This window comes from Meleagris gallopavo, chromosome 1 (assembly GCF_905368555.1).
Source record: "Meleagris gallopavo chromosome 1, MGAL_WU_HG_1.1, whole genome shotgun sequence".
NCBI classification, from domain to species: Eukaryota; Metazoa; Chordata; class Aves; order Galliformes; family Phasianidae; genus Meleagris; species Meleagris gallopavo.
The window spans coordinates 39,077,989-39,095,143 of NC_139404.1; the positions used below are offsets into that span (position 1 = coordinate 39,077,989).

The 17,155-nt window shown below is 35.2% G+C and overlaps 1 protein-coding gene across 10 annotated transcripts in view; it reads right to left on the reverse strand.

Moving 5' to 3' along the window:
* Positions 1-17,155, reverse strand: part of PPP1R12A (protein phosphatase 1 regulatory subunit 12A) — a 123,210-nt gene that overhangs the window by 9,905 nt on the left and 96,150 nt on the right. For all 10 annotated transcript variants that reach the window (XM_085221820.1, XM_010708460.4, XM_085221809.1 and 7 more), the window contains 8 exons: positions 16,302-16,499; positions 15,958-16,126; positions 13,542-13,660; positions 12,906-12,971; positions 6,494-6,510; positions 5,116-5,257; positions 4,313-4,417; positions 3,339-3,386 (listed from right to left, as the gene is read on the reverse strand). In XM_085221820.1, the coding sequence (XP_085077946.1) occupies positions 3,339-3,386; positions 4,313-4,417; positions 5,116-5,257; positions 6,494-6,510; positions 12,906-12,971; positions 13,542-13,660; positions 15,958-16,126; positions 16,302-16,499 (864 nt within the window). The remainder of the gene's footprint in view (positions 1-3,338; positions 3,387-4,312; positions 4,418-5,115; positions 5,258-6,493; positions 6,511-12,905; positions 12,972-13,541; positions 13,661-15,957; positions 16,127-16,301; positions 16,500-17,155) is intronic.

The following is a 17,155-nucleotide window of genomic DNA, read 5'->3' on the forward strand; positions in this document are numbered from 1 at the left end:
CCTGTAATTACCGTGAGATGAATGACCGATCAAATAATCTTACAATTTCAGATGGCAAAAAACCTTAGTCCTTTGGATGAATTTACTTAACTTGCTTGTTGAACTTGTTTAAGAATAACTACTTGCAATAAAGGCCAGTTAAAAAAAATCTTTATTTCATCACCTTTGCATGCCTCAGATTATATAAAATAAACATTTAAATGGACTGGACTAGATGTAAGATTTGTTGTAAAAAACATATAGTTCTAATTAGATGAAACTATGTTCCTTTTTTTCATAGAATCTTAGAATGGCCTGGGTTGAAAAGGACAACAATGATCATCCAGTTTCAACTCCCCTGCTATGTGCAGGGTCACCAACCACCAGACCAGGCTGCCCAGAGCCAGATCCAGCCTGGCCTTGAATGCCTCCAGGGATGGGGCATCCACAACCTCCTTGGGCAGCCTGTTCCAGTGTGTCACCACCCTCTGTGAAAAACATCCTTCCTTTTTTCCTGCACTGCCTGCTATTTCAGGAAGTGGCCAGCAAAGGACATACTCAGTTTCACTGATAAGATTTGCCAATATCGTCTGATTAGTCTCTGAACTCAGAGAAAGGCTTTGAAATTTACTCAGCCTAGGATGTTTTGTATTTCAACATTTCTCTAAGGTATGACAAAAAGTATTTGCAATTCTCAAGATGAAGAAAAAAACACTTGGCAGTTTCTGAGTGTATAAAAGACAGTAGCTCATTGCCACGTATTAAAGCAACCAGAAACCACAGTCGGTGCAATAAGACTGAGGTACGTGGATATATACAGGTTAAAAACTCATACATTCAGTAATAAACAAACGAAAAAGCCCACCTCGTCCCATCACAGATTCTTAGATGATGAATCACAGAATGGCCTGGGTTGGAAAGGACCTCAAGGATCATAAATCTCCAACCCCCTACCACATGCAGGGCCTCCACATTTAATACTGACCAGGCTGCCCAGAGCGTCATCCAGCCTGGGCTTGAACACCTCCAAGTATGGGGTATCCACAATGAATTTGGAGCTAACTGGGTAAAGGTACCTACAATTCTGATCCATAATGAAATCTTGCAGTATGGGTTTTAATATACTTTTCAGAGTGATAGATAACTGTTAATGAAAGCCATATTTTTGCCTAATAACTTATTGCTAGTCCTTAAATGAAAAATGTTGACTGTGCATAACCAAAACACATAATAGAAATCGACTGATGAAGGTTTTAAATTTATATTTTCTAAATTCTGTCACAGTGAACTTCTAGGTTTAATAAGCATTCCCACCTTCTTTGCTGTAAAAGTATTTTACAAGTGGAATATATTGTAGTTCAAAGACGTTGTCAGGTTTTTCTCTGCCAGCCTTCTACTTCTCCTCATCTGTTCTCGCTACTTTACTTTTGTCCTCCGTTTTTCTTTTATGAACTTACATCGGTATCTTGAATTTTGTACTTTATTTTATTCAAGTCATACTTGGAAAATTACACTTAGAAAAATTCTACAGTTTGTTTTTAAACCTTTTTCATTTATACTATTATTTCACCCATATATGGAAGACTTCTTTAAATTATTCCTAAAGCCCCACAATTAGTAAGCTTATTTCTAGACCTGAGCTAGTTATGACTAGCAGCTGAGAATCCTACTTCAGTCACTGTCAAAGTGAAAGTAACTCTGGATCTAACGGGGAAAACAGAATCACAGATAAACTCCTGTTCAAAATTACTGTCTGACAAGAAGTAAATCGAACATCATAAAATAGAAGATCTCCTAAATCTTGTGTAGATCAGGTTCCAGCCGTACAGCACTACCACTAATTTTATTTACCTTTTTAAACTGCTCGTAACAGTCGTAATAACTTCAGAAAAAGTAACGTTTCCAAAAGACATTTCTGCTACTGAACTAAGCGTTAATATGAGAAGAAGGTGCAAGAATTCCCAAAGCAGCCAATTGTCTTAACACAATGGCATATCTGAGGAACAAGCAGCACAGTAATTTAATGCTGAAATAATGTCAAGATATACGGTACCGAATGTGGCATCTGTATAATAACACATACAGTCAAAGTCAAATCTATGAAATAATTAAATGTCCACTTGTGTGGCCATGATAGCAAGCAAGAAACCAATTAAAGCTGCTGATGAAAGTTTTTTACTGATGAAATCACTGCCTACAGCACGAGGCCACAAGAACAAGCAGAAATAGGTACTAAAAGGTTGCTTCAATTATCTGGAGAGATTATTAAGATAAAACTAATGGAACTTCACAAACTGCCTGAGAGGATTTGTGCATCTTTATGTTCTCCAATAAAAGTGAGTATTTATGTACCTCATAGGTTTGTAGAACTAAAACTTGTTTTCTAAACCTCAAACACTGGAAAGTAAACGTACAGGGCTAGTAAATGTCAAGTTTACTAGGAATAAGTAAATATATACCATACCACTTAGTACCATCAAAGTCCATTTAGTTTTCTTCCCAATTTAATATCTAACGCGTCATTCCAGGATCAGGAAGGAGAAAGGTACGTGTAGCCAGGGACATAAAGGAAGCCAGGACCACATCAGAACAAACTTTGTTTGCTTTAAATTGTTGCTGAAACAAACTTTTATTGGGATGGGTTTTAAATGAGCGTAAAACTACAGCCTAAAATTATAATGGGCACAACTACTGAAATAATCCCTGCAGTCTGTCTCATATGTGGATTTATTACATGTCTCCTTTCCCCATCAATTTAGGGCTGTCTCTCTCTAATGCCCCTCTTCCTACACCGCTCATTCATTTGCCTCCACCCTGCCCCTACACAGCATTATAGTTCCTCTAGAAAAAGGTACAGTACAAGGAAAGAGACAGTCTGTAATTAGTGTTATAACACGAGCAGGTTCAAGGTCTGATGTCTGTGGGACAGACACAGCTACTTCATTACCAATAATAATTGGTAAGATGATGCACATGCCTCCAGAAAGCTCTGAGGAAATTAAGGTCTCTGAATGTTGGAAATGCACTAAAAGATGAGATGCTCTGAAAGTGCTTAACTCTCTGGAGTGCCAATATTGTTTTGGAAGAGATGGAACAAGTGGCAAAATCCTGGAGGACAGTGGGGTTTAGAACCTGGTTATCAACAAGGCAACCTGAAGGCAATTCTTAAGAGTAATTCCATCTGGCAGTCCTTCATATTCACTGCTACTCTGAAAACTAAAATCCCTCAGTCTTCTAAAAAATGCAAGTTATAAGAAAGGCTTCTGTTCCCACTAAAACATATCCAAGTCAGAGGTTGCAAAACAAACTAAAACAAAACCCAAATCGAACTACTCAAGAGATGTTTGGCAGTAGCTCACCCTTTTCTCCATTTCCAGGAGCGATCTGTCAGCAAATCTTTCTTGTCTCTGAAACACAAAATTAATGAAGATATTGTTACTTGTTCTCAAACAGCATAACAGTGAGGAAAAGCAATATAAAACGCATTTCAGATAAGGGTAACTGCTACTGTATTCTGTCCAAAGCATGCCTTTAAAAGCATTTTAAAATGTGTTCAAGGAAGTACCACTGAAATAAAAACTAAAGAGGAATGAGCTGTATTTATCACAAGCTTCCTGTGTCACCATCCTTAAGTAACTTAATCTCTGTGTAGCCTTTGGCAAATAGTAGTAATATAGCTTTTCCTATTTAAAAGCTCTACAAAACAAACATCTTCTTATTCATACTTTACTGATATTTACAGAGAACATATGGAAGACACTGAAATATGTACACAGGTCAGTTGTGGCAAATGTGATCTGAGAATGAGGAATATTCTTTCTACAGCGATTTAAGAAGAATTTCAGTTTTGTGTACATACTTGGTGTTCCTGTATGCAGCACTGTTATCTGACAGCAGTTACCTATAAATGAAGTGCACTATTTGCTCTTCAGCTCTCAGGTACAGCTATTTAACTAGGTAGGAAGAACTAGCAGATTATGCCAATCTGCCAGTAGGTTTATGAATTAATCAATCAAATCAGACTGACAGTTTGAACACAGGCTTAGCAGTGTTCAAAGTGTTTATTCCTACCTGCACAGAAGTCCCACATATGTGCTGGCAAGAACCACCAGCACTTAAACAAGCAGGAAATGGCCTCACACATTTTGTTCAGAGCTGAAGACCAGAATCCTGCACTCTTTTCTCTTTATGAACAGAGAGGTACACTTCTTCACTCCCATCTTTGGATGAGAAAAAAAGCTGATGCCTAGTAAATAGCAGCCCCTATGCTAGGATGCTTCTCAGCTTAGTTTGCTTTGTCAGCTAAGTATGGGCCTTTTTGTTTAATACAGACCTGAGTGGTCTTCTCCAGCTGCAGTTTAAGATCTGTAAGTTCCATGTTGGTATCATGTAACTGTGCTTTCAGCTTCTCGTTTTCAGCTAGGATCTGTTCATAAAGCTAAGACAAAATATTCATTTAAAAACATACTGAGTAAGAATTCAGTGACATTAGATAAACATTTTAAAAACCATGACTGAGCTGCATGTAAAATGAACAAATACATTAACAGCCTAAGAAGTAAAAATCAGTTTTAGAGTTTAAGGATGGTTAGAATTAGCAAACGCTTTAAAGAATTGCTACCAAATATCTCCAGAAGAAAGCAATTTTGCACAGGGAGCATGTAACTTACCTCACACATTAAAAGACACTTGCCAATTTTTTGCTTCAGACATTACAGATGAGACAACACAGTCCTTTTCTTTTTTTTACCAACTCCAATTTTAAAGCAAGATTTAAATGTATTTTTGTGTGTATGTAAGGTAGCAAACATCAAATAAAGGATTTAATGTATGTACGAAGGAGTTTTAATTATACAATGAATTACAAAAACCTTTTGATCAAATTTGTCATAAAATGATGAAGTATTTTGACTCCCCAGGATTTCCTTGCCTATGAAGGGAAAAGTGCAAAAGCCACAGGCTGTTTTGTAATGTATATTTCCCCCCATGGCAGTGGTTGTTCTGCTCCTCCACTTAGCCAAGTTGCTGTAAGTTGTGATGCAATAGGAGACTGTTTCCAAATAATTCATGGGAAAAAAAAAAAAAGACAAACAGTAATAAAGCATTTTTTTACAACAAAATTACTCTATCAGTTACCTTCTTAAAATCAGTGCTATCTTCTTTTTCTAGTCTACTGCAGTAAGGTTTTCGATCTTCAAGGTAACTCTGTGACCCAGATCGCCCCTGCGCTGAATCGTAACGATCACCCGAAGACACACTGAGTGATCCCGTGTCATATCTGCAAAATAAAAGTTGTTAGTCTTTGTTTCTGTATTCAGACTGATAGCACTCACTGTACCAGACGCTGTAAGCGTGCCATCATTCAAGTGAAAAAAAAAAACAACCACATGCAATTATGTGTCTTAGTTAAGCCACTATAAACTAACTCGATGCAAGTTAGATTTTGATGTTCCTTTACTGTTCTTCAGTACATTTCAATATTCTCTCCGTGAAGAAGTTTAAAAATTCCCAACTAGTCCAAGTAAATGCCAGCATTTTATGCTGAGAATTTAAAAAAAAATTAAATTAAAACATTTAATTGAGGTATTGCCATGTCTTAAAAAACTTACTGGTTTAGATACTACTTGGTTTTTGAAAATCTATTTTTAAAAATATGTAATAGAATCACAGAATATTTGGCATTGGAAAAGATCCCACAAGGATCATCATGTCCAACTCCTGGCAAGGAGCACTTTAATTCAAGTACTACCTTAAATGTACTACTTTAATTGAAGGGTTTTTAAAAAGTAATCTCTAAAACACTGGCCACAAGCTTTACTGGATAAATGAAGATTTCAAAACTACTTATTGCAAATTCTAGTATTTCAACAGAAGCAGTTTATGAAACAGATCTTCGGCAAAATCCTTCCCCTGTCAAGCACTAAATTACAAACAATATTAATACAGTTTTAAGCAGTTTCATAGTGCTCACTCATCATCGTTCATGTGCTGTGGTAGTTCTGTTTAACACATTTTCAGCATAAACAAAACATCATTAATTAATTCTAAAGGTCCAAAGTCAAATGCAAACTTATAAAAAAAAATTATTGATACCTGTGCATTTTCATTTTTAACAAATCTTAAGGAAATATGATTTTCGGAGGCTCAGTATTTTTCTGAGATTCCTTAGAAATAGGAATTAGGATATTCTGTGTTTTCTTCATGCTTAAAAATTTGTAGGGAATGTTACCATGTCCACTAAATTCTACAAAATGCCTCGCTGTCCTTTGTGTACTTCAAATACAGCATCCAATACATTCTCCAGTATTGACCGTCCCACCCACAAATGGGGAAAGAGCCACCAAAACAGTACTGTAGCTTTACAATCATATTCCACATAAATTTTAAATATCATTATTGCCTTTTAAAATCAACCCAACTCACTGCTGAGTTTAGGCTAATTTTGTACATCAATTGAGAATATGTGACTAAGAAGTGTAATAATTTTAAATTAATTTACTTAAATTGCACATACCTTGAAAGGCTATCACTCTGAGGGGGGGGGAAGGAGTAAAAAGAGAGAAGAAAAAAAGATCAAGTCAATAATTTAATTAAGTAAAATATATAATAACCTGTGAACAAACATAACTAAAAAGTTACATCAAAGTGCATGTACTATCTAGCACTACATATCGTAGTATTGTCAAGTTTCAATATTGTTAGGTCTGGAACCAAAGAGACAGATGTGCCTTCTATGATTTCCTCTTCTTATCAACAGCATCAGAACCATGTTCCCAGAATTCTCTCTTCCTCTTCTGTATTCTGTTTTTGGAAAGTCAACTTAATATTGACTTCAGCTTAAAATAAAAATATAAGCTACAAGACCATTGCTTCAGCATCCCTCAATGGGAGATGACTAGCTATTAAACCAACAACATACAGAAGTACTTATTAGACTAAATTGAAATTATGTCATTTCATTCTTCATGTTACTTTAATTAATTCATTAATTACAAGTGAATTTACAGGCATACAGCATACTCACTTTACCTGATGAGTGAAATTTAATTAAAAGTGATGACTTGAGAGCGAAGGAGTGTCCCCTAAGCATTACATCACCCATACAATCCTTTTCCCCTCTGGGTAGTCAATACAGACTCATCATTTATTCCAATTATTATAATAATCTTGGGTGAAGATATTTTACTCCAGAAATAATCCTCCGGACATCCTGCAATGATGTTCACTTAGCAGTGACTGAAGCCTTAATCAGTGATGATTTTTATTTTTTTATTTTTTTTATGGGGGGTGTGCTTGGATACAGAGGTTGCTTGCCTTCTAAGAAGGGGCCGCATTTTTAAAAATCTGCATAGAAGACATTAGTCACATTCTCCATAACATGTTAAATTTCCCCTTTGACACCTTGAAGAGGACTTACAACACACAGGCTTCCAAAAGTATGTGCAGCAGCCCATAGCCCTTCGTATCACAATAATGCTATTTTCTGTAGGAGCATGAATAATGTTAAGAATTTAAGGGAGTTTTATAGAAAACATCACAGCTAGGTGTAACACAGATACACATTTCTGGTTTTTAAGCTTTGGGCCACAACAGTTTTATTTTTCACCCATGAATCTTATTTTGCATATTTTACGATTAAGTAAGATCCATGCGAAATCATAGAATTCTACTACGTTATCAATATCCTACAAAAAACCCCTTCCCACTGCTTGCTCCTTCTTTCTCACTTTAACACAACAGAGGAACCTTTGTCCATAAGAACTAGGTTTTCTCTTTTTACCTTGAAGGAATGCCATCCAAATGAAAATGCTAAGCAAGCCCCTTCTAGCCTTTAGCTACAACTGCTAGCACAAGAAATTAAACCATTCCTATATTATTTCTTAACAAATAGGGTTCTAAAGGCTGCTTTTCTTTGCTTCTAGTGGGCTCCCCGTGGTGCTGTGGGAATGTGAAAACCTCCGGGCTCTCCATTAACCTGCTGCAGTGTAGCTTCCTGAATGGAAAGCAAGTTATTAAGTCATATGCAGAACAGAAATTTCTAGCTATGCAGGGAGATAACAAATGAGCTGGTGAGGTAAGAGTCCTGGATACAGGAAAGCACTAATTCCCACAGACAGGAAAGCAACAACCCAGCCCTTTCCCATTCTCCAGGCTGGGATGCAGAGCAGCACAGCCTGATCTCACAGCCTGCAGAGAAGCGTGCCTCAGCAGCTTCCGCTTCCTGGGAGCTGCGAGTCCTGTGGCTGGAGGGCTGGAGCAGCAGCCAGGATGAGGAGTTCACGTCTTAAGCACATGCCTGCTCTTGTCTCCTGGCTTTTCAGAAGCTGTCTCTGTTATTTTTTGAGGTGTTGCTTTAACTTTTTTTTTTTTTTTTTCATCTTTCCCTTCAATTTCTGTCAGTTTGGTCACAATTTTTCATATTTTTCAATCTTTTTTTTGGCAAAAAAAATTAACTAGAAGTCTACAGATTTTGTATGAAGCTTGTCTGAGGAGAAGGGAAGCCAACACTGATCTCCCTGTACATCCAAACTACATGAGATGGATACCCCTAATACATTCACAAAACTGAGCAGACTGTGGTAGCCAAAGTTCCATGAGCAGCATGCAGGAAGGAAAAATAAAAAGGTATGGGTCCTCATGTATACAAGCTGAAATAATACACGCTTCTAATCTTATACGAGCAGTTTCTATAGACCGTAAGAGTTCAACTACCAAATAACCACGTATTTGAAAATGTACAGTAAGCTTTCAGATATTTATACTACATTTTGGTGAGTTAGGATAATTACTGGTAATGGAAATGAAATATACAAGTCAGGTGGAATTTTACATAGTGTATAATTGAATGGCTTTGTAAAACTGCCACAGCCATGAAAATGAGGAACAAAAATTTGAGTGCAGCATTTAATCAATACTAATAATGACAAATTCTTGTGTCTACTGCCACAGAATTAGAAAAGTTAAAAATATTTATTATCCTAACATTGCTAGCTTTCACCTTTCAAAAATCATGAAACAAAATTAAGTCAATTTAATAGTAAACTAACCAGTTGTAGTGCATATTTAAATTCTTATTTTTTTTGAATACATCATCCGGGGTGGGGTGAGATGTTGTTTTGTTGTCTTCTGGTTTTTTTACTCTGCCTCCACCCTTCCCACTTCTATAGGTGTCCTCCTGAGTATAGTTCAAGTGCACTCCAAGCTTTGGTGCTAATGAAAGAAGGACAAACTGCTAATAAAAGCAATAAAATTTGAATCATTGCCATTTGATGTTTCTCTCTTGCCCATTCCTGAACAGATTATTTCTTTACCGTTTTCCCATTCTGATCCCTTGGTCAAGTAGAAGTAATTTCTCATTTACCACATATATTCCATATTATGTCCCCTGCAAATACTCTTGTAATGAAATGCTTAACTCTCAAATATATTTGATAATATTTTGTGTGCTTAAATTCTACCCCATTTTCCTTGCCTCATACAAGTTCCTTTTTTTTCTTTTTCTTTCATTATCTCTTACTGTGCCTCAGAGGGAATAAAGGGCACCATTTTCAATAACAGCAGCCAGATTTCCATGAACAAAAGATGGCTGGAATGGAATGATACAGTGAATCATCTGATGTAATATGGGGAATACAATTTTTATAAGAATAGCAAACACCACACTTTCCTCATTATCAACAGACTTGGTAACTCTGTTATACCTTAAGTCCTTTTTTTTTGTCTGTCTGGTCAACATTCCACTGTTAAATCAGACTTTAATCACATATTCATACTTTGAACTATTTTTGCTTAAGGCCAAATAGCTAACCCAAATAACTTCAAAAAGCAAAGAAAACTTGGGAATCTTAATACACAGACCAAGCTCTAATCAAAGTGAAATCTAATTATCAAAAAGGAAAATAATACACTAATTCTTGAAGTCTACATCAACAAAACTTCAAAACTTCTGTAATCAAATACATCTTCCTCTTCCGCCAGCAAGCAACTAATTGCACTGTTCAGACATGTTTAACAATCATGGGAGCTGTCTCACAGCTCACTCTGATACACTCATTCAAAGCTATTCTTTAAGGAAACTTACTAACAAACTGTGTTTGGCAGTATTGTTCTCTCACCTTACAGGAAATGTATTGCGATTTTCCAAAAGTTCATCTTCAGTGATGTACCAAATGCCTATACTGAATAAGACTGAGCAAGCCTATACTTTCTGCTGTTCTGTATTTACTAAATTCAGGTCAGAGTTATCCATACGGAAAAAGGTCTATATATACTTCTGGAATAGTATGGCTATGAATAGCATAGTTCCTAACTCCCATGTCTTTCAGACTTATGATTTCAGACATAACTGTTCTCAGAAGCCAGATGATGGAACAAATTACACAAATAAAGTTCTTCGGTGCCCAAGAACAATGCTTTTTGATGACTGAATGCATTTATGCAAAATCAATTTATTTTTTCATAGCCTCAGTTTCAGGAAGAAACCCATAAGATGAGAGCTGGAAAACATGCAAGCTAACATGTAACTGAAAAAGAACAGTTTGTTGTTTTGAGAATCTGAGTTGCCAAAACGATCTTCAGGCTTGCTTATTTTTCAGCTACAATCCTACAGCATATTTCTAAGATTATCCTTCTAGAGGAGCAAGGATTTTCTGAAAGCAACGTGGCATTCTCAGCTCTTTGCACCTAAAATCCCAAATAAAATTTAATTAAAACAACCACCAACTGTCACAGTGTTAGCAAAATTTTACTTCTTTTTAATAGTTCTCCCCTATGGACAAATGATCAACTAAGATTGAATGATAATTCTGTATAGGGAACAAGAAAGCACAAACTGAAATCTCTTTCAAACCACTCTGAAATAAATGGTATTTGTCAGGTTCTAGAAGGACTTCAAGCTAGAAATTATTTTGTCTAAGGCCTTTAATTTTCTTTATAGCATGTATAAGGCTTATTTCTTGACCTATGAATTCTTGAATTACTGCCAAAACTCTTGAAATTTATAGTTAACCATCTTCTACCACTGACTTGTAGCTTCTCCAAGCAAAAAGAACTCAACAGCAGCACCACTGCTGAAGGGAGTTAACAGAGAGGCTTCTGTCTTCTGAGCACTACATCAAATAATCAGTATAGAAAAAGAATAAATATTTTCAGAATGTTAGTACGCCTTTGTAATTCTAGTTTATTCCATCTCTCTTTTCTCAAAATTGAAAAGGGTCTATCAGCAAATAATGGTGAATTTTCTACAATGAACTGTGCAAGATGTGTGCCAAGGTGAAGTAGATTTAGCAACCACAGAAAGGATTTGCAATTTCTGTAAAATAAAATACTTTTTGTCACTGAATTGGGAAGAGTTTGCCATTATAATGTTCAGTCTATATTCCATTTGCTTTTTCTACAGGTGGCAAAATACTGCACTGTCAGAAGTAATGCATCCAGTTCTTAGTTTATCACTGAAAAACTCTAAATAGTTTTTCATCAAGGAAAGCTAATAATGTTTTAAATTATGTTTTAAATCTCTGATAAACTGTATGCAAAAGAAAAAAAATCACACCTTAATATGAAAACACTGCAATTATTGTATAGAAATTTTAAGATGTCTCTCAGTTAACCAGAAAGTAATAGTAGTTAGAATATTATCTACAGTTCTGCTACTAGACTGGAAATTCAATAGTAGGTTCAACAGTGTTTATAAACAAACCTGTTAAAAACACCTTATTACTTATTTTTACTCATTTACTCATTACTTATTTAACTCATTTTCACTCTGTTTTCCTACTTTCTACAGTTGATCTGGCAAAGAGCTTTCATTAATAATAACAAAATGAATCTATGTAGTTAGGTGACAGTGAGTTTGGTTCACATGTTTATACATATTTCAGAGCTCTCTATGAACTCAGATCTGATAATACATTACCAAACAGCCAATATCTTTTTGGAAAAGTATATGCAGGCTGTGGGAACACTTACAATTTGGAAACGGATTTTGTGCTACACTTCTAAGACGAGCCATGAATTAGGCAGCAAATTCTGTACTCTTCACTACTCCCCCCCTATACGCTCATCCTTTTTAACACAGATCACACTTGCAATTATAGGCCCGTTTTACAAAATTTCATTGCGGTTTTATAGAGTTCTACTACAAGCATTACATTCTACCAAAACGAATTTCTACGGAGTAGAAGATGGAATAATTACAGATCTAACAACAAGTAGTGGTGGGAGAAATCAGTTATACCTTTTGAGTTTTATTACTCAAATAATGACCCTAATTCTCTAGTATTCTTTCAGAGATTAGGTAAAAAAAAAAACACAGTCTGCTATACCATTTAATTGTACAGACTAAGTCAGTACTTCCCTTTTAGTTCTCTTTATCCTATTCTCATGCACAAATCAGTTTATAAGGATTTTTCCCATTAAACCAAGCTTATTGTACTGCTTGCCACTGCCTTTTTAACAAAATTGACAATACTGAATTAGGATGCTCAGAAATTCTTCAGCGCAGAAAACTGTGCTCTTCAACAGTTTTTCTCATATTACATCTCAATTACATTTTCAACACCACTTTTTAATTAAATTTCAAAATTTAAATGTAAAAGGGTTCAGATTAGTGTGCAATAGTCACAGGACATCATTTCACTGAAAATAAAAAAGCAGATGAAACAAAGATATTTGCAATTTAGAAGCAAAAAATTTCCTCCAGTTACTTGCTGCAACATGTCCCTGACATGTATGTCTGAAATTTCACCAATACTTTCTGGGTACTAATTCCACATTAGCCAAATTAAACCTGCAAAGAAAGTGGCACTGAAACACAACATCAGGTTATGAATCAGATAGTATGTATTGCTTTAATTGAATCCAACTGCAATAGAAATTTTACAGTCATAATATATCTGTTAAGAAGTTAATATATATTTTTTAATTACCTGAGCTTCTTTCTTATTTGTTCCTTCTTCTGAATCAGACTGGTGCTCTTGTTCATTTTCATCACTCTGGTGAAAGAGGTGAGAGAGGAAAAATAGTTAAGCTGTTGAAAGCTTTATGAAAACTTAATGTATTCTAGATTTTTCGTATCAAAAGCTATGAGTGGTAGAATTCTACCTATCTAAAATCTACAAAACATACCTGGGATATAAGATTAAAATTCTCAAACAATAATTATTTTCAGTACTAACAGGAAAGGAATCAGAATTTTGCATTTGGCACAGAAAAATGTTCCTTTTACAAAAATACGGATCCCATGACAAAGGAAAGGGCAAGAGAATCTGCTGAAAAACTGACCATACCCTTTCAGATCTTACAACAGTTCATTCAGGTTTTAGTAAACACAGATCAAATTTTTAGCTATTTGTAACATTCTAGATAGTGAATCTCAATCTCGTTGCTTTGGTTTGCATGCAAGAGAAAATAATAACATTAGAATTATTACAGTAGTCTAGAATATCCTTCAGCATTCTCAGCATAACTTAAGACTTCATACTTAATTTGTTCCTAAAAGCTTCAAAACTGAGAGAAACTTAGAATGCATGGCTACAAACCAGAAGTAGCAGTCTTTCACTTACATCTTGAGTCCAAAATGAAACTCCTGTAGATCGTCGTTTTTCTCTTGGTCGCCGCCTTTCCCGTATAGATTTGGGCTGTGACTTATCTTCTTCTTTTTCTTCCTCTTTTTTGCCCCCTTCTGTTAATAATAACTTCTTGTTCATTTAAGTATAACACAATTTTCTGAAAAGTTACTGAAATATTTCTTAGTCTCTAAGATGTTTACAGTTAATCACACAATCACCTAATAGCAGGAGTTGGAAGGGACCTCTGGACATCATCTAGTTCAACCTCCAGCTAAATCAGGTTCCCTACAGCAGGTTGTACAGAAAAGCATCCAGATGAGTTTTGAATATCTCTAGAGAAGGAGACTCCAACACCCCACTGGTCAGCCTATGCCAGCACTCTGTCACCCTCAAGAAAAATTTGCCTGATGTTTGTATGGAGCTTCCTATGTTCCACTTTGCACCTATTGCCCCCGGTTCTGTTGCTGGACACAGCTGAAGAGAACCTGAGTAATGTTTGCACCTGAAGTAAGTTCACTGTAGAGCTTCTTACCATAAACAGGGTTTGCTGTAATAGAAATTCATCAGAACCCAGCTCTAAATAAATACAGTTCCAACTGTTGAACAGCAATGGCAAAGTACTAACTCTACTTCAGCCACCTAAACAAAATGTTTTAGTTTAACAGTAACACACTTCAAAAAGCAATTTTCAAATCTCTCACCTAATAATTCAAATTTATGCCAGTAGTTGTATGGAAGTACAAAGGAGTAGTAGGAGATTATTCCTCACACTATTTTTCAAACAATATTTTTTGCTTTTATCCAAAATTCCTTATTTTAAAAAAAATTCAAAAGTCTGTTAAGTTCTCCTTAAAATTCCCTTTTTCATCACAGTCCTCTTTATTTTCCCATCTAAGGAAGATTAGAACTCCAAGATTAAATTAATTCTATGTTACAGATTTCCCTTTTCTTTAAATGAAATGCAACTGCAGTTTAAAGCAGGCATAATACCTCAGGAGTGCTTGATCCCCTTTATGTTTAGAAGCAACTTGCACAAAGAGAAAATAAATAAATAAAACAGACTTGCCAAAATTGATGTTATTTACCTGTTATGATGTTTGTTCAGTTTGCTATTCTTTTATTAGAAATAAACCATAGAGTTGAGTTCAGATTGATGCATCCCTACTAATCTAACTGTACCATAACTGCTCTTCAGAGGTAAATGAAAACTTCAACATGAAGCAAGAAGTAAAAAATGAAGTAAATATAAGTATTCATGGTGAACACAGACCTTCCCTAATTAAATAAATGGTGATTTTACCTTTGGTCTTTCAGACAGTAATGTATTTCTCCTCCTAAAATCATAATTTGAAAAAAAAAAACTGCTGTAGCTAGCTGGTATTTAGCCACGACAATCTTTTCCATAAAACAGTCCAGAAAAAATTGCCTGAAGTAAGTATGCATATGCATTACCTAAAAATCTTATTCCAAATTTCAGTTAATTTTAGGACAGAGAGGAAAAATCAGAAAACTTATCAATAAAGCTTAGTCATAATAACTTCTTCAGAAAATACCATGTGGAGAATATAGCAATACTGCTACATAGTTCATGAAGATTTTATCAATAAATTACTTGATCTGATCCTCTTTATAACAAAAATATCAATTTCAGTCAGTAATTACATACCTAATCAACAGCTTGTGTTAAAGTATCTCTCCCAAGTTATTAGTGACACACCCCAGAGAGAACAGGAGATCACAACATGTGTCAACAGCCTCCTCCTTTGACAACTGAGCATAGTGTTTTTAAGAATTTTAACAGATTATTCACATTTGAAAAAAACTCTGGGCAAAAGCTCTGTGACATCAAATAAAAGCATCCTTCTATCTCTGAATCAAGCATTAGTGTAAGATTTTATAAGCCAGTCAAATATTTAGAAGAATAGTTCAGTTAAGTATTATTAACTAACACCACACTACCACCAGAGGTATCCTTTCTCTCTCCTTTGTTTTCAGATGTGTATTAAACAGTTCGTTTTCTGAAAGCATTACAGCATTGCTCCACTCCTACATTATAGAACTAAAACAAAACCCAAATTATTTAGAAATTATCAAGAACAATTCCTCCTCAATACCTGCACATATTTAAACTCTGACTTGTAGTATTTTATTACAGTTGCTGAGTGAAAGCAGAAATCAACCCAGACTCACATAACAAAATTGGTGATGAAAAACATCACCAAGTCCTGAAAGTCCTTTTTCTCCTCTCTATATACAAGTTTTGGAATTTCTTACAGAAGTAGGAGCAACGTGTATCACCCAGTGGTCCATAAATCACACCCCATTTTGAACAGTCTTTAGAAACATAAACTGCCCTTTGGCAATCAAAAACAATAACAAAAAAACCCTTCACAAATGTTAGCACTCCTACCTCTCTCACTTTCTTTTGTTCCACTCCGAGAATAGGCAGAAGTTATACCTATAAGGCTGTTTGGTCTGTTTAGCTGACTTGAACTTGAAAGAGAGCTAGTGGAGGTGGAGAGCGAAGAGGTGGATGATGAAGAAGTCGAAGTTGAAGTCGGTCTATAGCGATGATATGGCTATTCAGCAAAAAAAGGTCAAAATTAATTTACAAACATTAAACAAACCTAAACTATAGGATATTAAAGCTTTTAATAAAAACAAATAATCGTGGTAATATCAAAATTGTAGTATTATTGTTGTAGTTAAGATTCATATAATTTCTCTACCTAATGAGATTCATCATGAAAATACCTCTTCAACAGTTCGGGAATATCTTTGTCTATAATCATCATCTTTAGTTTCAGATTCTTTCTTTTCTTCTTGTTTTTCTTTGTCTTGCTTTTCTTTCTCTTCCTTTTCTTTCTCTTCATTTTCTTGTTCTCTGGTTCGTGTGGAACGACTTCTTCCTATAGTTTTTTCAGCTTCTTGAAGATCTGTCAGTGTTACACCCTGTGAAAACAGCAAATAGTACAGTATGTAACTTAATTTGTGCAAAAGTAGATCACCACATTATATAAATATATTATTTACATACAAAATTCTGCTTAAGAAAATTAATTATATTATCTACATATTTTACTTATAAATGTTTCTCTTGAATCCTGGAAATGATATCTGCACTTTTTGATTAACAGCAAGTGTTTGCCCTAGTGTGATCTACCAGAGTCTTCAATAACTCCTTTTTAGTTGAATTAGCACATAAGTATCAAGTAGAAAATCATGCAGAAACCCCTGAAGTATCCACTAGATCCCTTCAATATCATCATAAGCATAACAAATATTTTGGAAAGTCTGAAAATACAAGACTTTAACTTTTTTCAGAAATACTGATGATTTACAAATTCACTCAGTGGAAGTGGATTTTTAAGCTTAAAAGCACATCAAAGAAATACACCGATAGCACTTGAGAAAGATGTAACTTGTTTCTTATTTCCTTGCTATTCTGCAGCTAAAAACTAATTTTCAAACGAGCTCAGAGAGCCAATGATTTCCTAGTTAAAGAAAACTTCTCTGTACGGTAATTTTCACCTCACACATCTCATTGAGACACTGTTCTCAAACAGCATGAAAACACTCCTGACCTATTCTCCAAAGCCAACTTTGTA